This window comes from Osmerus mordax, chromosome 9 (genome assembly GCF_038355195.1).
Source record: "Osmerus mordax isolate fOsmMor3 chromosome 9, fOsmMor3.pri, whole genome shotgun sequence".
Taxonomy (NCBI): domain Eukaryota; kingdom Metazoa; phylum Chordata; class Actinopteri; order Osmeriformes; family Osmeridae; genus Osmerus; species Osmerus mordax.
This window is the reverse complement of record NC_090058.1, coordinates 5,824,110-5,848,383: the sequence shown is the minus strand read 5'-3', so window position 1 is coordinate 5,848,383 and position 24,274 is coordinate 5,824,110. Positions and strand designations below refer to the sequence as shown.

Below are 24,274 nucleotides of genomic sequence, written 5' to 3'. Positions count from 1 at the left end.
TGTTTGTTGGCATCTGTGATTGCAGTTGTGGCACTATGGCCGTCACTAGGAGCAAAGCGGACCTCTTGTAAACTTTGCCTAATTTCATTACTCTGCATGTGTTTCCCCAGCTTAGAGGCAGCTTAGAGGCAATCACATCTCTGGCGTCCTCGCCGGGGGAGGGCCTACAGTAATGTTAGTCAGTGACCACTGCGCCACTGCCATACCTCAACACCATTTGATTATTGGGTCAATAACAGAGCAGACACTTGCGCATAGCTGGAATGGTTGGGGCGTTCTCCCATTACACATGATTGGCATTCCCAACTCGTTCCCACTTTCAAGGCGACAAACTGTGAATCTGGGTTGGAATGTAAATGGAAGTGTTTTCAATTGAAAGTGATTAGGAACTTATATGCAGGACTGCAACCCTGTTGAAGGTATTGCATTCAAATGTGTGCTTTTATTCACTTAGCAGACACTTTCTCCAGAGTGATTCATGTAATAATTCAAATAATTCACATTGAAATTGTTACACGGAGGTCACTGGTGACTATGTTTACTAGAATAACTTCACTACCTTGTTCAGTAAGGCATGTCTAAAAACATTATTTTCACGATTGGAGCCATTAATTCTCCTGTTCACCTGTCTCACAGGCACCACTAGGTGATGAGGGGGATGTGCAGTACTGGGAGTTTGATCAAGTGAGGATGAGTGATGCGGTGCACATACACTGATGTGTAATATGACATTCCATATCATTATTGATGCAAGATCTTGTCTTAGGCTTACTATTCATGTTTTCTTCCCATACACAACCTGATTTTTTTGATCATGGCACTGAAGAGAAAAACCTGAAATTATCATAAAAATATTTATTGACAATCATATTCTTTTTTAACAAAGGCCAGAGAAAGGACACCATGAATAACATATCAGAACAAGACTACGGTCCAAATTCAAAACATTCACAATCATGTGTAAAAACAAAAGAAACGAAAATAAAACATTAACGGAACATGTTGAATGATAACAGTTACTGTGAGTATCTCCAGTCTCTGGGATTCTGAGCAGATCAGCTGTGGTAAAGCTTGATATGTTTACATTTGAAATCACATTTTGAAACAAATCTCAAACTGAGATATATGTTTAAATACATGCTTCAGTTAATTTTGTTCAACACATTGACAATCTTCTCCATCAATTGTCACAAGAAAGAAAACTGTCTTAACCACAGTATTTTCAGATCACTGGCCAAATCAAAATATAGTTTTAGAAACAAACAATAAACACCAATAAATAATACTTCTCAGGAAAAGAAATAACTGAAACAGCATAAAGATTACAATCACAACCCAGTCTTGGACACAGCCAGATGGACATCCCTGAAATGCTGATATATTGAGATGGATGCCACAGTCCCAAAGGAGAAAGAGGCAGAGACAGACAGAGAGAGGGAGATGGTGAGAGAGACGGGGAGAGAGAGGAGGGAGAGAAAGAGATATGGCGTGGTGGAGACAGAGATAGGGAGATGGTGAGATAGAGGAGGGAGAGAAAGAGATATGGCGTGGTGGAGACAGAGATAGGGAGATGGTGAGATAGAGGAGGGAGAGAAAGAGATATGGCGTGGTGGAGACAGAGATAGGGAGATGGTGAGAGAGAGGAGGGAGAGAAAGAGATATGGCGTGGTGGAGACAGAGATAGGGAGATGGTGAGAGATTGGAGGGAGAGAAAGAGATATGGTGTGGTGAAGACAGAGATAGGGAGATGGTGAGAGATTGGAGGGAGAGAAAGAGATATGGTGTGGTGGAGACAGAGATAGGGAGATGGTGAGAGAGACGGGGAGAGAGAGGAGGGAGAGAAGGAGGTATGGTGTGGTGGAGACAGAGATAGAGAGATGGTGAGAGAGACGGGGAGAGAGAGGAGGGAGAGAAAGAGATATGGTGTGGTGGAGACAGAGATAGGGAGATGGTGAGAGAGAGGAGGGAGAGAAAGAGAGAGAAATCAACTAATCCAGTAACAAAGTGATGGTAAGTTGTTCTGTCCCTATGCCATCTTTTTCCTCCTCCCATCCTCCCTTAGTCTGTCTGCTTTTGTCCAAACAGGTCAGTGTGGCTGACGAGATGCCAGAATCCCTCATGCTGCACCAGTGAACCGATAGATAGGAGCGAGGGATGATCAGGAGGAGGAGAGAGGGGAAAAAGAGGAGTCAAACACACACATACCATAATCGGGTCTCCAATGCTCTCTCTATCTCTCTCTTCCTCCATCTATCCCTCTCTCTATCCTCACCAGAAGGTCTTTATCTCCATGGTGCACACACTCAAGCCTGGAGAGAGGGAGTCCTGGCACCATGGACCGAGGATGGAGGAGGAGGCAAGGGAGGTGGGGGAGGCGGATGGAGGGAGGAGTGGGGGAGGAGTGAGGGATAAAGGACAAGAGGCTGTTCAATAGGACCTGTCCAGAAGCAAGTCTAATTGGCTGTGGTAATGATGGCTGGATGGAGACGGCTGTGTGTGTCTGGAGTCGCTAGTTAAAACCAGTACAGCTCCTTCCCTTTCTTATGGTGCTGAAGGCCTGAGAGAGAAGAGAGAAAAGAAGACAGAGAAGAAAGAAAGGAAAGAAAAAAGGGCAGAGAGACAATAGTGAGCAACACAATGAGACACCTTGAATCAGGCTGTCGGTCGTCATGGCTGCTATAGCTACCTGACACCAAACATTCAATTGCTTTCTAACTCAAACCAAACAGACAAAGCAAAGCAGATGAGGTTCTTCCTTTTAAACTATAAAGAGAAACTACATGCTGCATGACACTGTATACTGCATCGTTGATTATAATAAACTTGTTTATTGTTTATTGTTTGCGTTGGAAAGAAATTATTTATGTTGTTGCTTGGTTAGCAACAAAAACTGTCCATGGGACAGTATTCAAAGTGTACTGACTAAAACAGTGATGAAACAACCTGTCGACCAACCAGCCCAGGCAGGAACCCGTGAGGCATCATACCTGCATCCATGTTGAGGGCCAGAGTCTGGCTCACATCCGCAGGTCCCAGCAGGCCAGGCCAGGCAGATGTGGGCTCTAGCTTGCTGACCTCATAGTGCCCTGGCAGGGTGCCCAGGTGTGGGGGCCTGACGGTGGGCATGAGCAGGGAGCCGTAGTGAGGCTCCAGCCCCGATGGGGAGTACAGTTCATGGAGGGGTCGGGGGGGCCCATAGGCCTGGCTCTGGGCGTAGGCCCAGCCCTCTGAGGGGTGAGGGTGGGCATGGGGGTGGGCGTGAGGGTGAGGGTGGGGGTGCGGATGTGGGAGGCCTGGGTGCATCCCAGAGGCGTAGGGGTCCATGGAATAGTGGGGGGCCCCCTGGTCACAGTGGGGCCGGCTTTGAGGCGTGGGGTAGTTACTGTCCCAGAATGAGGGGGGGAAACTGCGTCGGCTGCTGGGAGACGGGGTGTCTAGAGAGGACAGTTGGGGGTGACGGGGGAGAGAGGGGAAGAATGGGACAGAGAGTGGAGATTAAACAATTAGCAGTTTATAACACTTTTGTCATACAGTTTGCTGTATTTATTAAAGAAGGATTTCTGGAATGAATGAACCTTTACATTTTTAACAACTTAAGTATTTGGTGAGTGGAGACTGCTGGAGCACATACAGGGCAGTTAGTCATATTTGATTGTCTTTTGTAGGGTTAGGGTTAGCCTCCTGGGAATTTAGTCAATACGCAAAAAAACGAAAGACGGAGAGGGACAGAATGGAAGAGGGGGAAGATAAAGTAAAGAGAGAGAATAAAAATGTAAAAAACACAAATACATAAAAAGGTAAAAAGAGAAGGGAGAGTAAGAGTCAAAAACAAGAGGGAGAGAGAGAACGAGAGAGAAGGATCGCCATGGCCGTGCGTATTCTGCCAGACTATATAAGGTGGTAGCTTTAAACAGGAAAACAGCATGAGGGCCACAGTGCCTTAAATCACTTGTTGTGGCGACATCTCTCACTCTTGTGTCAGCCCACCACATTCACAACACTCCTCCCTCCCCCAAACAAGCCCCAGTCACCCCCCCCCCCTCGCCCCCTGTCCCCCATGCTAGCGCCCCTCCCCACCTGTTGTTGTCTCGGCACCCTCCCTCTCCCGTTTGCCCCCAGTAGAATGTCAGGAGGCCGTTTTATGTTTTTAGGCCATTACTTTTATATTTAGAATTCCTCTGAAAAAAGACACCCAGGCCAGCCGGCCATGTAATGTCGCCCTAATCAAACGCGAGGGGAGCAGCAGTTGCAGCAGCAGATAAATCAGACAGCAACTGAGCCTCCATTGTGGGGCCAGATGACCGTGCACAGACTCAGGGCCGTTTGAAGGCGATATGGTGGCCAGGCGGGCGGGAGGGTTGCGGGGCTCTATGCTTACGACCGAGTATAAACATAGTATCTGTTGTGAGGCAGGAAGACTGTCTGCGCGCTGAATGAAGATGTCCAACTGGAGAGAGAGAGAGGGTGGGAGAGAGAAAGGGAGAGGGTTCAGAGGACAGGAGGTAGAGAGGGAGGGAAGGAGCGGGGGGCAGAATAGGCCACACAGAGGGAAAGAGAAAGAGAGGGAAAGACAGCGAGAGAGAGAGAAAGAGAGAGAGAGAGAGGTAGGTAGAGGGAGAGCGAGGGAATCAGAGAGAGAGAGAGAGAGAGAGAGAGAGAGAGAGAGAGAGAGAGAGAGAGAAAGAGCGAGAGACGTGAAAGGAAAGTATCCCTATATGGATCAATACAGCCATGCTAGCAGAGGAACACACAGGACCTTTGAATTGGGAGTGATGGATTTTGGTAATTAATACATTTGTAATTAATTCCTTGCTCAATAAGATTTTTTTCTAAGGTAAGCCAAAAACAAGCATGTTTCTTATGCACTATGAAGTGCAATACCTGCCTGTGTCACTACACTTTGAGTGACAATGGGCCATTTCAACCCCTTTGTAATAGCAATGCCTTCTGGGAAACTCAGAGTACCACCATATTTTTATCATGGGATTTCACCACTGTTCAGGTCATTTTTGAACCACATCCTGGACCTCCCAAGGATACCCAAGTTTCCCCCCAACCTCTGAGTTGGTCCAATGTTTGGGTTTAGAGGTTGTTTGGGTTTCCATTTGCAAAACATCAGGAGTTTCAATCCCACTGTCCACTGCTTGATTGGTCACAAACGTAAGAAGACACTGTGATGGCTTTAGTTTGACACAGCACATAGTCATCAAAATCAAGGTGTATATTTGCTCCGGTTCCATAGCTACGACAAGGGATTCAGTTACAGCCTACTCTGCTTGTTAACCTCTGACCCTTGACCCCCAGGGACATCAGGCCCCACCACAAACCCTGTCTTCCGTTCTGGTGTTCTCATATCACCTGTCTGTTACACTGCTGCGGTCTGCAGGGCTGTCAACTGTGTGGCCTCTTTGACAACTGACACACACAAACACACCAAAACACATGCACCCACACACTAGTGGTTGTGTATGTACCTGTGGCCAGTTCCGCTGCCCTCCTCTTGCCCTCCCCCTCCATGTACGAGCTGAGAGCTCTGGAGAAGTGTTCATCTACCACGCTGCTGATGTCACCATGGTAATAGGTGAAGAGGACACAGCGTGACGTAAGGTACTCTGCGTCGGGCGTCTCCTGTTTGCCTTTGGGCCCGCCGTCCTCTGCTCGCCCCACCGGATAGGAGGATGAGGAGGATGAAGAGGAAGATCTAGCACCTGTGCTGGGGGCCGAAACCCCGTCCGGAGGGCCACGCGGGGTCCCCATGCTGTCCATGAGATCCCGGCTCTGAGGAGAGGGACTTCTCAGACCGACTGGTGTCTTGAAAAAGGAGCACAGGGTTAAAGGTTTAAAGAAAGCACAAAGAACTTGGCACAAACCCTTATTCACACAACTGTCAAGTACATAAACACCAAGGAACAACCAGAATAGCAAGATATAACCTGGGACAAGGTTGTCAGTAGGTTGAGCTGGGGGCAGGAGGTCAGGTTGGGAGGGGGTGAGGAAAGATAGTTGTTAACTGGACAGATTTGAAGCTAGTATCTATTGACAAAATGTTTGTGTGCGTGTATGTGTGTTTGTGTGTTTGAGAGAGAAAGACAGAGAAAGGGAGCATCAGAATATTGTTGTACTGTATGTAATGTACTGTACTAGTTATACTGTTTGACACGTTTTGAATTTTGTAAAAAGAAAATATGATACATTGACATTTTAAAGACTAGATGTTTTTACTTACTTCATATCTGATGCAGATTTGCCATACAACTAAATAAACGAATTTAAGAAATAAAGCTACTTAAACCACAAAATTTGGAGACGGTGGTGACTTTTTGGAGAAGAGTCACACTAAACATTTGCACAGGATTTTGCCATTTCGCCATTAATCACTAAATCAAATGGCTATCAATGTTTTACACGGCTGTCTGTTTATAGTCAATAACTTTTTGCAAAGCAAAGTGCTTCTCATGCCTTGAAGAATAAACTACTTTACGCAATTGATCCTTGCTGAAAGTACTCCCTTACCTGTAAACTGTTGATGAATGCGGGAGCGGCTGGCGCATACGGTGCGTAATGTCCATAAGCTGGGTACATAACATCCAGACAACTCATGGTAGTGGAACGGTGTCCTCTCCGGCAAGGGACGGGAAGTGTCGCACTGTCGTATAGAAACCAACGTTTTGAGACAGCGACAACATTCCGTTTGCAACCAGCAAAAAGTGCACTCTCTCGAGCTCTCCGGTCTGGGTCAGTGCGCGGCAAGCAGCGCGAGGCTCGACATCAACCAACCTAAGGCGCGCGCTCTCCGCTGAATGCGCAACAACAGCTGCACTCGCAGATTATGGCGAGGTTTATAGAACAGACACGAGACTGTCCTGTACATCTTTCCTCCTCAACCCCACCCGCCCTTGTTCGCTGTCCCCACCCCCTTCCACGACACAACAGTTTTCATTCTAGCTACACAATGGTGTTCTGTAATTCCCTTGTCGTCAATATTTTTTGGGGTATAGTCATACATATATTCATGTGCTATTAAGATGCGTTCTTCCGTGACAATGTCTGGACTATTTTCTGTCACATTGTAACCTTCACATTTCTGATTATAAAACAGACAAACGGAGTGTAGTACGTTCTGTAATATGCCAATATAGAACCCCAACTCTACTGGGGCTCAGTCCTCTTTAACCCTATGACCCCATGAACTACAGTTAAACAGAGGGTTACATAGCAACACATTCCTGGAGACAGTTAAAGATGGAGAAACATGATTAAATGTTTTAGTGTAGCTGTTTTAAGTGATTGTTCTATCCCAGTATAATCTGCATCATGGTCTTTTAAACAGACATGAGTCGTTGCCAAGTAAACTCTGAAGTCATGTGAAGTATTCAGTGTGTTCTCAGTGTGTCACATAGGTGTCAGTTGCAGGTTGCACACACTAACCATTCCAACACAGGGGAAAAAATACTCTACACAAATGTATGACAAATTATCACCCATCAGTTAGACAAACAAATAGAAGTTTTCACACACTCCACACCACAACACATGGCAAAGCTAATTGACCTAAATAAACTATCTGTAATTTCCCTCCTGAAGCTAGAGACTGCTGTGAAAATATTTTGAAGACTTCCTATCAGGTTTAATAGTTTTGTCTCTATTGGATTCTCTAAATGTTTTAAGGTACTTGGTTGGCCTCGCTATGCCAGTCTTTTTGACAGACACTCTAGAAGGCCTGAGAGAATAGTGTGGAATATTTGCAGAATTCCATGGACGAGTGTCAGCTGAGGTGGAATGCCTCTGATGGCCGTGTGGACGAGGTTGTTGGGAAGTTACATCGTCCCTCTACTACGTACCTAAGGGAGGGATCAGGGGTTTCTGCCTGTAATTCCATGTCTCACTACGTACTGACCACACTCTGTTACTGGGTGTGCTACTGGATATAATGTCATGATGTCAGTATTTTTAGCCTGCGCAGCTGCTTTGATTTGCCAAAAAGCATCATACTGTTTAAACTCTCTGAACTCTCCTATTGTTCCTTTGCATTGCATATCTTTATTTTCACAAAAGCCAAATATTACTGTAATATGTGCATTAAACTGTTACAGCCATAAATGTCATCATCTGCTGAGAGATTGATATGGGGTGTTTATCCACAGTAACACAGATGTCCTTCAGTAAAATGTACTTTCATGCTTCATGCTTTCAGTTTTAGAAGTAGTCCATTTTATTCCACAACTAAAGCTCCAGAACTGCTGTGCGTGTGTGTGTGTATGTCTGTGTGTGTGTGTGCGAGTGTGTGTATGTATGTGTGTGTGTACGTGTGTGAGTGAGTGTTGTCAGGATCGAGCAGGGCAACACGGGCCAGTGTAGAAGTGATGCAATATTGGACGACTCAAAGTTACAGCGTGATCAACAGCTGCAACTGACGGAAGGGAGACCTCGGGTATTAATGACCATGACTGAATCTCTCTCTCTCTCTGTCTGTCTCCATTCCCCTGTCTTCCCCAGCAACACATATACCTCATCCATCCTTTACCACCCTGCCCTCCCCCTGGAACAGCCGCCTGCAGTCATTTGTCTCTGCTAGGCAGGGACATGTGTGTGTGGGGGTGTGGGGGTGAGTGGGTGGGTTTGAGAGTGAGTGTATGTGAGTGTGTGTGTGTGTGTGTGTGAATGTTCATGTACATTTGGTACATAAACACTTGTCATAGGGTTACCAAACTAGTGAAGGGTGGAGGGCTGGACAGACGACTCTCTTGACAAGGAACACACTGATAGAAATATGCACCTGTGTGTTTGTGAGTGTGTTTTGATGCACATTAATTAAGATGTGCGTGCATAGAATTTGCACCTCCAGCATCTGCGTGTCCACTTGCCTGTTTGTGAGGGCATGTGCTTGTGTGTGTTTGTTCGTTTACGTGTATGCTGAAAATAAACTTAAGTTACGTCACCCTTTGCTTGTGACCCCTTACATCTAAGCCACGCCCCTCTGGGGCTAAATGTGAACTCCTTGGGTCCAGTTGATTGGTCCGCCTGATTCCTATGCTGCAACAGTAACAGCAACCAAGTTTATTTACAGTACCATTCAGATCATAACACCCAGAATACTTTATTAACATTACTAAAAATACAGAAGCTGTTGAGTAAAATAAAGTCACATCTAAGGACATTTATAAGTCCTGCCATGGTCAGCCAATACAAACTAACACAAGAAAAGGTTATTTGAAGAGTGCACACCAAACAGCACCTTAGAATCAACCACACACACAGTTTGGACATAGTTAGATGGACAGTGCAAGATGAAACTGAGACCGTTTAAGCTAACTCCTGAAACAACACAGTCTTTATTAAGGTCACAGCCTGTTGAATACCCAAAGGGTCGGCTCCAAGGATTCCACTGTTGTTTATCCATGCCTACTTTAGCCTGAGTCGTAGATGAAGTTCTGCTCCGAAGTGTGTGCGTATGTGAGTGCGTATGTGAGGGTGTGTGTATGGGCAAAAGAAAGAAACAGAGACATACAGCTGTTGCCCGTTGTCCGGTTCCAGATACACACTTGTGCACACACACACACACACACACATGCACAGAGACCTCTCAGCTGTCCAGACCCATCCCGGAGGACTGACAGACACTGGCCCACTTATGGACAGGTTTGACAAAGGCCACTTGCTTCCCCCAAATGTTAGTGATAAATCATGAGAATTAAAGCCAGTATATCCATGCAGCAGGTTTGTCTTCTTAAAGCTGTCATGTTCAACTGACTTTTAAAGTCCATCGTTTTCTTTGTCCAGCTTTATGGAAACAAAAGTCAATTTTCAAGTCAGCCATAGCCAAATCAGACATTGTAAGCAATTACATTTTCACACACACACTGCTGTGTTACCATTATCTTACTCACAGTATAAGGTTACCATTATCTTACTCACAGTGTACTTATTTCATTCTGAGATGCTGTTCAGAAATATGTTAAATAAACTGTGTTATTGTAATGGCCATGCGGCAAAGAGTGTGGTTTTTGACGTCCCACACACACATAATGTACATGCAATGCAGCTTACAGCAGCATATATACATTCACTGTCCCTTAGGCTGGCCTGGCCACTGTTTATTAAGGACTAACCCTCTCAAATGGACAGAATGTGAATTAACAGCATCCCAACCATGGCTGGCGAGTGCCACATTCCTGATGTCGTCCCGCCGTGCATCCCCGGCGGCTCAAAGCTCGAGGCACTGCTGTAGGGTCGCTGATGTCATGCACACTGCTCTGGGGACAGGGGATTGTCACCTTCCTGACGGAAATTCCAACAAAGCAGGACCAGGGCTGGGGAAGTTGAGATAGAACACATTGAATGGAATGTCTTTTCTGCAAAACATTTTCCCTACATTTCACCTACCTGTAGGGTTGGTGAAAACGAATTAAATGAAAATTTGGTTTAAATTAAGTTGTATGTTCCGTGACAGCTGGATGGCATTGGCATTGACAACGATGACAAGACATATCCTGTCTGCTGATAAGTAAAACATTTAAGCACTAGCACCTGGGGGTACAAATCTGTTATATACACTCTAATTCTAAGGCTCCTGACAGCCCCAAGTCTTGGAGAGAGAAGGGGAGTTGGGGAGTTGGAGGTTAGTTCAGTAACATGGATGGCAGGGGGAGGTGAGGGGTGGAGGGTGGAGGGGTTCGGGATCACAAATGTGGCATGTCACATGGTCAAACAGCAAAGATTTACAGGCGCTCTGGTTCCACATCAGCTGCATGGTGTTGGCACCTCAGAATGCCAGGTATGGCGGTGAGATCACGCCACACTTTTAGATGACGGTTCTTTTTCAGCCTTGAACATGACTGAAGATGGTGAAGATGGAATAGATGGTTGGATGAGGGCACACAGTGTCTCCGCTATACATCTCACCATGTACCTACCACCTTCTCTGGCCACATGATCCTACAAGGTGCCCTTGTGACGGCGGCTCATGGAGAGTTCAACCAAAGTGTTGCCATCAGAGAGTGAATAGTGGCAAGGCTAGTGAAACATGAGTGTGCAAGCTGAGAGGCGAGAGCCAGGGTAAAACTTAGAATAAGGAGTGAGACACAAATAGAGAGAGTGGCGAGAGAGAGAGTGACAGAAAGGAGAGAGGTAAAAAGAGAGAAAGAGAGAAAGTATGGGGTGAACCACGACACAACAAAAGAGGGGGAGTACCTACGGTCTCCTCTCTCTCTCTCTCTCCTTCTCTCTCTCTTTCTCTCTCTCTCTCAGTACGGGGACACAGACATCCAGACAGGGATAGCAATGGAGTGGTAGAAAGAACAGAGAGATCAAGAAGAGGTGTAGCGTCCCAGCAGGCCTGCAGATCATTTCTACTGCAGCGTCTCAGTGATCCTGAGAGTTCAGACAGTGATTTATTCCTCGGTGACATCATGGAGGCTGCAGCTATTTTTACTGGCTGATAAACTGCCAGGTCTGCGCCACGCTGCACCACCTGTCCAATCGGCAGCGGCCGCAAGAAACTCTCCCTGGAAAATATTTTAACACCCCAAAAATTATTCTGACCTGAAAGTAAATATGTGACAGGCATGCTGCTGTATCAAAGAATCAAAGAGTATTTTCCTAGTACAACAACCTTTACATCCTTAATGTTTATGTTGTCGCTAAGGGGGTCAGATGGCAGAGCGGTTAGGGAATCGGGCTATTAATCAGAAGGTTGCCGGCTCGATTTCGGGCTGTGCAAAATGACGTGTCCTTGGGCAAAGCACTTCACCCTACTTGCCTTGGGGGAATCTCCCCGTACTCACTGTAAGTCGCTCTGCATGGGAGCGTGTGCTAGATGTAAATGTAGTTTACAGCTTGCACATTTATGTAAAATGTAAGAGCACCTTTTGAGGTTGCCTCATGATGACCCATGCCTTATTCCACTCCACCACAAGGCCTCTTCCGTAAAAAATGATTACTGTTACATAGATGAAACGGAAAACTAATGAGGTGACTTGTTTATAAAAAGGCTGTGTGTGTGTATGTGTGTGTGTATTTCTGGCCGCTTGTCATGCAGTCTCAGGTACCAGTCACATACCATCTGACCAACACTTACCCCTTTCAATAACTGGTAACAGGATTATAGTCTTCGAACCCCAGCTCATGATATCAACTTTAACTGGAAGAGAAATACAGGTGAAAGAATTGTAAAGGTATATGCATAGGTACAGATTTTTTTCAATATATAACAAACAGGAAGCACACACACACACACAAATAATGAATAATAACAAATAAAGTGAAAGATGTGCACAATTTAAATGGTTTAATTATACCTAGCACTAACAAACAAAATAGCCCCTTGATGTCAGTGGGACTTCTTAATGAAGAGGCAGCTGTGTGTGGTATATACACCGCTAGAGGATAAAGCCTGTAGTTTCTGTGGGAGTATGGACCTCTCTGCTCATTAACAATAAACAGAAAAGTGGATGACAGGCAGATCCAAAGAGTAAGTCTGTAGTGCTTCATCACGATCCAAACAACACACTAACTGACAAAGGATGAAAGGGTAACTAATGAGATTACGTTATTATAAGGATGTGCACATGTGTGGGGGCGAGGGAGGGAGAGTGAAAATACACATATAACATGTATATATGTGTAATTATTGTGTGTGTGTGTAAATATAAGTATGTAAGAGGCTATGATTTATATAAATATTTCTGTGATTGGCAACATGTTTGTGAGAGAGAGAGAGAGAGAGAGAGAGAGAGAGAGAGAGAGAGAGAGAGAGAGAGAGAGAGAGAGAGAGAGAGAGAGAGAGAGAGAGAGAGAGAGAGAGAGAGAGAGAGAGAGAGAGAGAGAATGTTGTGATACAATGGTAGTGAACACTAGGACCAAACCAGTTCTCTTGATAAGGCCATGTATAGAGAGGGCTTCGCGTACACCACAGTTTCCCCTGCTGCCATGTGGTTTAGTGATGGAAGGCATATGCGGAAATCCCGGGGGGACGGGGGACGACCCCCCCCCATCCTGGGAAAAATATGATTTGTTACTGCCAATAAATCCATGTAAACATAACTATGTAATTTCAATAATATTAATAATACGCAATGAAAGCGCTTTGCTGATTATGGACACAGTGGCGCTTTTTTAATGTGCTATGTGTTACAGCAGTAATTTTGGTGTCCCCCTCAGGAATTGCTTTTGAGATGTCATATAATTGTCCGCCCCAAAGTTGATAGCATATTTTCGCCACTGATGGAAGGATAGCCTACTACCCACGTAACATTTCAGAGAAATGTTAGAGAAGAACAAGAACAGATGTATACGGGATTCTTTGTCAGCATTCTTTGTTGAGTTGGCGTTATAATGTGACGAAGTTATTTAGCAAGAGACTGAAAAACATTTTTAGCTGTCCACTTCAATCTTCTACAGCCTTCCACGCAACCCGCGACACGGAGGACATCTCCTGGATGAGACACGGAATGACAGGGAGGCAGAGGCCACTTAGAAAAGTCGCTCTTATTTTCCATGACATATCATATCAGGAGTCAGTGTTGTATTACCAATCGAATATTTAAGACCACTAATGTTTGATTTGGCTTAATACGTAGAAAACCCCTAGGCTACTGGGTTTTGATGATTTTCTTGTCTCCCTTGTTATCCAACTTTTCAACAAAATATTTGTATTTAGCTGACCAACTATATTGAGCATATTACGTTTTGGGTTCATTAGTTTGATTCTATAGCATAATATAAATCTGTTTGCGTTCATGTAACATTGGTTATTTATATTTTGAATTTAGAGTTACAGTAGGTAGGCCACGTTAAAAAGCTCCTCCGTGCCTTGAGGGGCGCATGTTCTTCATGAATAAATGCTGTCGGTTCGCTGTGGTCGCTCAGCCATGTTGAATCGACTCTCAGCGCTGAGATCGAAGGAACTGCAGCCCGCCATTGTGTAGAATCTAAGCTCTGTAGAGAGAGAGGGGCACTTGGCTAACTATTAAATAGACATTTCTCACACCCTGTTGCTTGAATTAGAAACGAATTAAATTACAAAGTCTCCAGGGAGAAAGACATGTCAGCCAGCAGCCTTCTTGAACAGGTAAAGAGAGGCACTTTCTGAATATTTACGAGGCCAAATTTCCACCGAGACGCAAGGATAGCGAGTTAGCACCAAGACAGTGTCTCTCTGTAGCTAGTGCAGTAGGCCTGACCACCTGCTAAAGGACTGACTGGTGACTATAAATTTCTTCATATATTTTTCCCTTCCTCTCTTCTCATAAATCAAACCTTCATGAATCACCTGGACCCAATCCAGAGACCGAAAGGCCAAGGAAATAAAGGTAAGATACATTAAGATGTTAAGTTAAGAAGGTTGAGTGAACGAATCTTTTACGTGCTGCCTGGTAACGTTCGGAGACCCTGCTCGTGCGACGCGATGTGTTAGCATGCTGCAAGCTAGCAGTCCAGCAGGCCAGTTACTCAAGCTTTTTTGGGCTACATAACTCGTTTGCATAGGTATTCGTAAATATGCGGAGTTAATGCTTATGTAAATTGCTTTTAGTTAATTCACATAGTAGCTGCACGTGGATATTCGGCATTTTATTAGCCTAGTATGCTACAGATGGCTAACACCGTCAGCAGGAAAGCCTTCTAAAGCTAGTCAGCCAAGCCACCTTCCTTCCTACAAAAAATTATCACGGATACCACTTCCAGCCATAGTGTTAGGTTATATTTTGAGTATATACACTTGTCATATAATAAGTTACTTAGTTTTAGCGTTAATTTTAAGTAGAGGAGTAGGTTGAACTTTTCTTGTAGCGCAGCTGACTAAGTAGTTGATATTTTGCTTCGCTTCTGCTGGTAGCTGCAAAGCGTAAAACTGGTGGTGAAGTCAAGAACATTCTTCGCGCTCTCGTCGCATGTTTTATTGCTAGCTAGCTAGCGAGTAGCAATAAGTGTTAGCTTTTCTGACGAATGACACGTCTTCCGACATGCTGCCCCTGGTCAAAGTTAGCTAGCTAACTGGCCACTAGTGTTTCGGTCTCACAATTCGCATGATTGTTTACGAGTCCACCACCCTCTAAAATGTTTAGTGCTACCGTGTTCACATTACAGTTAACCTGCGATTTCAATTCACTTCGGTGAATGTCAACAAGTAAAATGTTTTCCGCATGTGACAACTTGGCTGCACCCATGCTAGTACAACACCAGGCTAATTGCATCTGTCTATCAGTATAGTTAAAATAAACAACATAGTCAAAATGTATGTCTGAGAGACAGCCACACTGATTACGCTAGTTTGTTTTGAAGTATCTAGGTGTTTTCTGCAGCATAGCAACAAAGATTACGGTCCAGTGCCCAACTGCACAATGTTTTTATTGAATGCCTTTTGAAACAGATTCTTGTATAAGTAAATTACTCAGAGAAATTGAAATACCAGTGATGTTAATTTAGGCTGATCATACGTACATTAATCAGCAACTGATTCATGTATGTTTAGATGCAAGTATTTGTTTGTCTCTAAGCATGATGTGTTCATGTCTCACATCTTCTCTTACAGTGCAAAACGGAGCTGTGACCCAAAAGGATACTTTGAATGATGATGAGTTTGAGCCTTACCTGAACACCCAGGCTAGACAGGTGAGTCCAGTGATGCCCTAAAAAGTGATTCACACTTTTTGGGTGCATAATCCATTACAAAAAACATCTGATCACACCTTTATAGTTCATGACTCGTATACTGTAAATTACTTTCCATTGATCATCCAAACCTGATTCAGGCTCCCAGACTTGATCATTCAGTTAATACAATGTCTTAATCCACTCTAAAGTAATTTATACATTTGATGTAAACCCTGCTTTTTTCAAACTATCTTAACCAACCAATGTTTCCATCCTGCCTCCCGCATCTTTTTCCAGAGCAATGCCTATACGGCCATGTCGGATTCCTACATGCCCAGCTACTACAGCCCCTCCATTGGCTTCTCCTACTCCCTCAACGAGGCAGCATGGTCCACTGGTGGAGACCCTCCCATTCCTTACCTGGCGTCCTATGGACAACTGAGCAATGGGGAGCACCACTTCCTCCCGGACGCCATGTTTGGCCAGCCTGGCCCCCTGGGAAACAACCCTTTCCTGGGACAGCATGGTTTCAATTTCTTCCCCAGTGGCATCGACTTTTCTGCCTGGGGGAGCAGCAGCTCTCAGGGACAGTCCACACAGAGCTCTGGCTACAGCTCCAACTATGCCTACGCCCCCAGCTCACTAGGGGGTGCCATGATCGACGGACAGTCACCCTTCGCTGCCAATGAGCCCCTCAACAAGGCCCCTGGCATGAACAGCCTGGACCAGGGCATGGCTGGGCTTAAGATTGGTGGTGGTGGGGATATGGCCCCCAAGGTGGTGGGCTCTGGTCTCCCTGGAGGGGGGCCCCTCAGCCAGGTCACTGGAGCCCCCAGCATGCCCCCTGTGTCCATCGCCCCCGCGAAGGCCGCCTCCTGGGCGGACATTGCTAGCAAGCCGGCCAAGCCGCAGCCCAAGCTGAAAACCAAGGGAGGCATGGCTGGGACCAACCTGCCACCTCCCCCTATCAAACACAACATGGACATCGGCACTTGGGATAATAAGGGGACCATGCCTAAAGCTTCCACCCCCCAGCAGGTTCCCCTCCCCACCAACGGCCAGCAACCCCACCAGGCCTCCCCCCAGTCTGGCTCCACCCCTGGTGGGACCCCACAACTGCCCCTAAGCAACGGACAGTTGGTTGGTCCCCCCCACACCCACATGGGGCAGCACCAGCTACCTCCTAATGGGCAGCCGGTGATGGGGGTTCCTATGCAGCCTCTCTCCCAGGGTCCACCCCCTTCTCAGCCCTCCCAGCCCTCTCGATGGGTTCCTCCTCGGAACCGTGCCAACGGGTTTGGGGATGCAGGGGGCGGGGTGGGGCAGTCGCCTCCCAACTCTGGAGTAGGAGGTGGGGTGGTGGTGCCCTCTGAGCCTCATCCTGTCCTGGAGAAGCTGCGCCTGGTCAACAACTACAACCCCAAGGACTTTGACTGGAACCCTAAGCAGGGGCGTGTGTTCATCATCAAGAGCTACTCCGAGGACGACATCCACCGCTCCATCAAGTACAACATCTGGTGCAGCACGGAGCACGGCAACAAGCGTCTGGACGCTGCCTACCGCTCACTGGGCGCCAAGGGCCCCCTCTACCTGCTGTTCAGCGTTAACGGTAGCGGCCACTTCTGCGGCGTGGCGGAAATGCGCTCGCCGGTGGACTACAACACGTGCGCAGGGGTGTGGTCACAGGACAAGTGGAAGGGCCGGTTTGATGTGCGTTGGATTTTCGTTAAGGACGTTCCCAACAGCCAGCTGAGGCACATCCGGCTGGAGAACAACGAGAACAAGCCAGTCACCAACTCCCGAGACACCCAGGAGGTGCCCCTGGACAAGGCCAGACAGGTGCTGAAGATCATTGCCGGGTACAAGCACACCACCTCCATCTTCGACGACTTCTCCCACTATGAGAAGCGTCAGGAGGAGGAGGAGAGTGTGAAAAAGGTAAATGTCTAAAACGGATCGGCGCTTGTTTTGTTTTTTTTGACTAGCCAACCCCGGACTTTCACCAGGGATGATGAAAATGATTATACATTCTGTGAAAATTAAAGTGTTTTGTCAGGGAAACGTATAAACCATGTATATAAATGGTTTGGAGCTCTCAAAGAACAGTATGCAGAGTGCTGTGCCCAATTCCACCCAGTCTCTCAGGTGTACACTTGTCTACTCCCCCACAAGGATTTGAAAGCACAGGAATAGTGAAGAGCCCCATGCCTATTCCTGTTCTTAGCTTTTTTTGATCTAATGCACGAGTGAACAGGTACACTTCATTGACAAGGGAGGACAATTGGGATGCTTGGAAAGTGTTTGTGTTTACGGTCAAATTAATTGTGGCATGTGCTTTCAGCTGTTCAATTGACCAACATGTAGGTATACAAATATTACCCTACCATGTACCCATAACCGTCTCCAGTATAGATGTCTACCTTTTGATGCTTAATGAAACTGAACTGAGACACTGCAGTCTTGTCTATTTCCAGAGCAGCCAAGTCAATTCAAAATATTCAGAAAAACTGGTTATGTCAAATGTTAGCAGTAGTCTGATCCACAAGGACACAATTGTTGCTATTCTTCAGAACATTTTTAGAAAATTCAGAGAAAAGTATCCTTGACCAGAACTGTGGTGTGCTGGTGAATCTGCATGTGCGTGTGTTCAGTTGTGTTATGCGATGAGGTCCACCCTCTCATTGTCTTGTGGGGAAACGGCCACTCCTTACATTAAACATCAGTGATGAGTAAACGGCACTCATTCAGTCTGTTGAAAGGGTTTTTCATTAGTAGTTTTTGTTTTTTCCTTTTCGGAGCTTCCTATTCAAGGCAATGCAAGCAAACAGTGTCTAAGCACTGTCCAGCACTGTTTTGGAGTCATTAGCATTGTAACCTTCTTCACAATGAGAGGGGCTGGTATTTGAGAAGGGCCATTCACTTGCCTGATGGCTTTCATTTGACATGTTTGGGTACATGCAGGAAGCCACACGGTTTGTTTTTATCTTGGTTTTCGCCTGCCTGTGTGCAGGTTTATCTCTTGAAAAGCTGGATTATAGTTTTCAACTCATGAAATGTTCCCTTCCATCAAAAACAACTCATTGTTAATTAATTGTGTGAATAGTTGTCTGCATTATTTATGTTGGCAAGAAACCTGTTTGTTACCAGGGACTGGAGCGGTAGTTAAGCCTGCTCTTCATTAATCGACATACATTACTGCCTGACTATGGTTAAACTGCGAAAGTTTTGCTTTTATTTCTCAATCAGGTTTTCTCATTCTCTCTTTAACTCATTAGCTTTTAGTTTGTGTATTGTGAAACTAAGTGTTTCATAGATTTCTGCCCCAGGGGCTGACTCATTGATCCTGGCCAGGGATGTTGGTAGTTTATGTAATTATTCATAAGTATTTTAGTAACTGACGAGGTATATTAGGAAAGCCAAGTGTCCGATGTCATAAATACTCATTTGTTCTAAGTATAGAGCGTAGATGTGCTGAAGCTGTGCATGACAGCGTTGAGACCCAGTACTTACTATAACAAGCATGAGATGAATACATCAGTTTTAGGTTAAGTATGGTCAAGAGAAATGTAAACCCTTTTTCAGTTTAACTTCAGTCAGACCTTTCTAACCAGGCAGAATGAATAATAGAAGGCAGAATGTAGAATTATACATTTCTGCTGTTGTAAGTGCCTATTTTCCACTTTAAAAACAAACAACCTTGGTGGTTTTGTGTGTGCAGGTGGAAGTCCAGGGGAGCGATCCTTACTCCAGTAACCCCAGCAACAGGAGTCATTACCGACTTCAGGTAACTCCTTCAAAACCCATCTCCATCTGTCCATAATATGTCTATTTATTTGGAGGCTAAATTGCTAGTGTACTTGTACTCTCAAAATTTTGAATGACTTAAAAGCCTGTTGTGTGAATGTATGAACCCACAAGTCTAATACGCGTAATATTACACATTTCCACTTAACTGAACTCATTATTTTTTTTGCTCTTTCTTTTCATCCTTCAGGAGCGCCAAGGACGTGTCAAGTAACAGTTGGTACTGTGGGCAAAAGACTGCAATGCCCCCCCTCTCCCTTCCCTCTCCTGCCCGTCACAACCAGATCTCAGATATCTTACGGGAGGAAATTAACCAAGGACAAAAAAAAGAGAAACTAAATGAAGACTTTCTTGATTTCTTTTGACTTTAAAGACTTACTTCGAACTTGTAGTAAAAGAAAAAGAAAACCATTATTCATAGGACTACAACTAAATGCATAGCATCCTTAGGTGAATCCTTTTTTTGACGCCCCGCTCCTCCCCAGTCCACTATGTATGCTTTCTCCTTGTATGCTCTGTTTCCATTTTTTCTTTTTTATGATTATCCTCTATTTTTCTTCTTTTTTTCTTTTTTTTTTTTACAGTCCAGGAGCAACTCTGTAATTTTCACAAAGAAATGTAGTGGACGTTTTTTTTGTGTTGATGACAACGACTACTACTTCTAGTTCCCCCTTTGTGGAGATGGGGGATCAGTCTGTTCTTTGTAACTAGCTCCACCCCACCATGGGAGATCCAGTCATCCAGCCAGGGCGCAGCGGATGTTCGTCGTGGGTCTTTTTCGTCACCACCTCCACAAGAGTTTGTTTCTTATGACTCCCATCTTTTGTTATGAAGAGAGAACTGAAGCTAATGTTCAGGATGGCCCTGTATTCAGTTGTTTGTGTTGGGCAGAGTATGTAGAGAAGAGGGGCAGGGGTAGGGAGACTGGAGGGGGAAGGAAGTCGAAAGCAAAAAAATAAGTTAAGTTAAGCCTTGGTCATTCATTGTATAATTTTTAGTGTAATTGGGCCCTGTTTGCAGTCTGCTGAACGTATTTTACTGACTGTTTCTCTCTTGGACAAGTTCATTGTTGCTGTGGGCTGCTTTTCTCTTTCTTCCTCGTTTAATTTTTTGTTTTTCCTTCCTTCCCTCCGCTTTCCTAAAACCGAAACTCTTTCTCTTAATCAGTTCAAGTAATAAATGTGGTATACTCAGCAGAACTTGTGTGCATTCCCCTTGTTTTACTGTAAGACTAAGAGCAGGCACCATGGCTGTGTGCACATCCCTTTCTCTCACTGTTACATTTCTAAGGGTATCTGAATGACTGTTTTTTACCTTGTAAACCCTCCCCCTCCACTTAATTCTCACAGACGCCCATCCTTGCACCATTAACCACAGCCCCCCTACCCAGCCACCCCACTCACAGCCCCTCCACACAAGCTTCTGAACCATACCATCATCACCTTCACTATAGCGGAATGTCAATGTTGGTGAAAAAATAATGGTCCTATTCCAAAACTACTGGCTTATCTCTGTGGCAGAATAAAGACGCTCCACTAAGCTGAGCTTGGGATGGTTTCCTCCTTCTTGATAACTAGGAATGTGAACATGTCCGTCAGGCTCATAGGCCTACGTTTTCCATTGTTTTAGCGCTACCATAAATATGTACGTTGCGTTCCTGCTTTGTGTTCATTGTTTAAATATTTGTGATCCTGAACCTTGTGATCTCAAATCTAATTTGAAGCTGTCAAATAGTTATGAAACGAGTTTGGTCTGTCTAAAGTTGACGTAGGCTAAATATTGAGCCAACCAGTCGGATATGGAAAAAGCTTTAGGGATCGAGTTGCTAATCAAATATTAGTTGTCTGCCGACTAGCGTCGTCCGTAAACTCACTTTTGATTCCATCGCCACCTTGCGGAGCAAAAGTGTCATATCCCTGTGATCTACAAAATATGCATGTGAGACTGGTATCAATGCAACATTGAATACGACATGTATGAAATTAGTAACGGCAGCTTGGTTTGTATGGTTGCAACTGTTACTGTTCGTTTTGTTCAAATATTAATTCAGAGCTCGTGTTTGGGATCCTGAATGCGCTGGATGTGCATGTTCATTGAGAATCTATTGGAAGACTAATATTAAGAAAATGGCGGATACAAGAGGGGACAACCATATGGCCACAAGGGGGCGACAAAATATCATTTATTTGAGTCCACAATGTGCACACGAGAGATGGTTCCAATAATCTGGCCTGGCAGTAAAGATGGGTAATCTTTCTGAGCATAGGAGGAGACCTGAAGATATATATGCCTCAGGATTAGTTGAGTTCAGAGCTCAATATCAATGACTTCAGAAAATAGTTTCTTTTTAGCAAATTTAGTTTAAAAGCTATGTTGGAAGCCCCCACCATGCACCACACTTGGAAGAAGAAAAAATCTGTTAGTTTACAGCTGTTAAAATTGCAGGTTGCCTGAATGTCAACTATTCTGGCAAACCTTTTTCGGAAACGGTTTACCGCCAAATGAATACGTTTTATTAACAACTTTGAATGTCTATGCGTGTCCTCTTGATAGGCCTATTCATTTTTCTAGTAGGTTACTTTAGTGGGAACGAACTGAGTGAACCTTTCTTTATCATCGGGGGCTCAGGATATTAATGCACTCTGGTGATGAGGAGGGGGAGGGAAACAATAAAAAGGAGGAGGGAGATGAAGCGAGGGAAGGGGACGGCACGTGTCTTGCTTTGCTGGGAGCGTAAAAGTGGCAGCCCGAGGGTCTCTCCAGTGACCCTGATCTGCAACTCTGGGGACTTGAGGCCCTTGTGGGATGCAAATGAGAAGCCGTGAAAGGGCTGGAAATTGAACCAATGAGACGACGAAAAAAAAAATTAAATAGGACCATAGGGAGTGTGGCTGAGGAGAGGTCACCCGATCAGGGAGCATAAAAGCGGCGTACGTGAAAAATACTCTTCCCTGACGTGTGGTAGCTTGAAAGCTAGTTTTCTTCACTGTCGAAAATGTTTTGTGTGTGCATGTCATAACATTGGTGGAAAAATGAGGCCTCCAAGGTTTTGATCAAATTAGCTCTAACATTATTATGATAGCTTATAAGAAATGGCTTAGGCTATGAGAATTGGTTTCCTTTGGAATTTGTGCATCCTTGTTCAATTTTCATAATAGGTGGAAACGACGACTGAATTACAAGGCTATGCGAAAAAATCACCCTAACCCTAGCAAGATGGTTTTCAAGTCAATCCTATTAGACTGGACCTCGATTACACCTTTGCCTATACTGTGGAAATTATATTGAAATACCAAAAGACAAGAACTCATTTGATGAGTGTTGTCTGTTTGGCCCTTGCCTATAATATTTGTTTAACAAATCATAACGCTCTAAGGCTTAATCAGATGGGGCGCGCAGACCTTTTCGTTAACAGACATGTGCCCCTTATCATAAAGCAGTCGTCAATTTCCATTTGCTACGCTACGCCATGTCTAAATTAGTTTTTTTTCTACGTGGTCATTTCACACAGTTTATTTTCAAAAGGATCCCGACTTTGAATAAAATAGCATTTAGGTCAAATTAGCCGTTAAGATAGCCCGTAGCCAACGCTATGCGAATGTTAGACACAGGTCTGACCTATTGCATCAGTTTCCAATATGTAGGCCTACATATTTTAAATCAGTCAAAACCTTTATCCACTTAATTGTATTTTTTCTATTTTAATTTTAATTGTTCTTGTACTGAAATCAAACCCTGGCCTCGGCTACATCAAAATAGGATGTTTTAAAAAAAGCACATTAAAATGATTACCATTAGACTAAATAGGCTATGTATCTCGCATCTCCAAAGTATATATTTAAACGTTGATTCAGAAAGATATAAGGCCTTCTTTCCACCATGGAACTCGTTTTCAACATGCCTGTCTTCAGAATAGCCTGACGGTAGATTATGCCCGTTTCCTTTATTGATAGCATCCCTGAATTTTCACTCCAAAGCGAAATCTGTATCTGTGTCTGAGGCCAAAATATCCTGTTAAAGGTTAACACTCAAATATAGTCTATATCTTTGCATTAATTTCAACGTCTCATATCCCTAATTGAGTCAACTGTCATAATGATTAATGCGCTTAAATTCTGTCATGTCTTTCGTTGACTGCACCATTCCGGGGGTCACGCTAGGCAGTGACATGTTTTCTGTTGGTCTTTTTGTCCTTTCGATGGGTTTTGGAAAATGCATAATGAAGTGCGAGTCAAACATGGAGCTGTAAACGTTGCTGACCTCTATCAGCATATGGCGCGTGCCGGGGTGAGCGATTGATTTCGACGAGTGTGGCCTTTTGCCCTTTAGGGGTTGGTCCAGGCCAGTCAATTTAAGAAAGGCACAAGGGATTATTCGTTTGTATCAGCTGTAGCCTAATAATGATCAAAATAATCTGCCATTGCCTGCCTATTTGGTCGAAGGCTCTTTTTGTTGGATATGTTTCTGTTTCAAGTTTCACATGTCTGATTATAAGCAATTCATCTTTGAAGGGAACGTTTGAGTTTGTTGTGGGATCCTCAATTTAAACATTCTTATTATCTTAGTTTGAGTAAATGAAGATAGCATAACTCAGCCTAAAATAGGATTGTATTTGAATGTTGTCCACTATTCTTAAATAGGTAAGCTATGCCATCTTTTGCTTCTGACACACAAAATGTTTTTGAACCTTTTGAAGATTTAATGCAAACTCTAAGATTAACTGGAAATCATATAAATTATAATGCCAATTATGACAATGGTAAAGCTTGTTCTTGATAATGATGCTTTATTGAAGATATGTCAAATAAACAAAAACAGAGACTGAAATAATAAACAATTAATAATAGTACAATAAGGCAAGATGTAAACAAGGTCATGT

The 24,274-nt window shown here is 44.4% G+C and overlaps 2 protein-coding genes across 6 annotated transcripts; one reads left to right on the top strand and one right to left on the bottom strand.

Annotated features, from left to right (window-relative positions):
* Nucleotides 1-840: 840 nt before the first annotated feature.
* On the bottom strand, nt 841-6,793 carry vgll2b (vestigial-like family member 2b). 5 transcript variants are annotated; one of them, XR_010877432.1, is made up of 7 exons: nt 6,514-6,793; nt 5,934-5,960; nt 5,475-5,811; nt 4,379-4,447; nt 2,988-3,434; nt 2,273-2,557; nt 841-2,121 (listed from the first exon to the last, which is right to left on the bottom strand). XR_010877432.1 is itself a non-coding variant. In XM_067243787.1 (6 exons), the coding sequence occupies exons 1-6, from the start codon at nt 6,598-6,600 to the stop codon at nt 2,514-2,516; spliced, it is 1,011 nt and encodes a 336-aa protein (XP_067099888.1). In that variant the 5' UTR covers nt 6,601-6,793; the 3' UTR covers nt 841-2,513. The 5 variants fall into 5 exon arrangements, 4 of the variants coding, with proteins under 4 accessions (XP_067099888.1, XP_067099891.1, XP_067099890.1 ...); XM_067243787.1 differs by having other exon boundaries at nt 841-2,557; XM_067243790.1 differs by lacking the exon at nt 4,379-4,447 and having other exon boundaries at nt 841-2,557.
* A 7,111-nt stretch (nt 6,794-13,904) lies between these two features.
* Nucleotides 13,905-20,945, top strand: ythdf2 (YTH N6-methyladenosine RNA binding protein F2). The gene is made up of 6 exons (XM_067243637.1): nt 13,905-14,068; nt 14,285-14,309; nt 15,530-15,609; nt 15,889-17,529; nt 19,310-19,375; nt 19,586-20,945. Exons 1-6 carry the CDS (start codon nt 14,042-14,044, stop codon nt 19,607-19,609), a joined length of 1,863 nt encoding a protein of 620 aa, XP_067099738.1. The 5' UTR covers nt 13,905-14,041; the 3' UTR covers nt 19,610-20,945.
* Nucleotides 20,946-24,274: the final 3,329 nt, after the last annotated feature.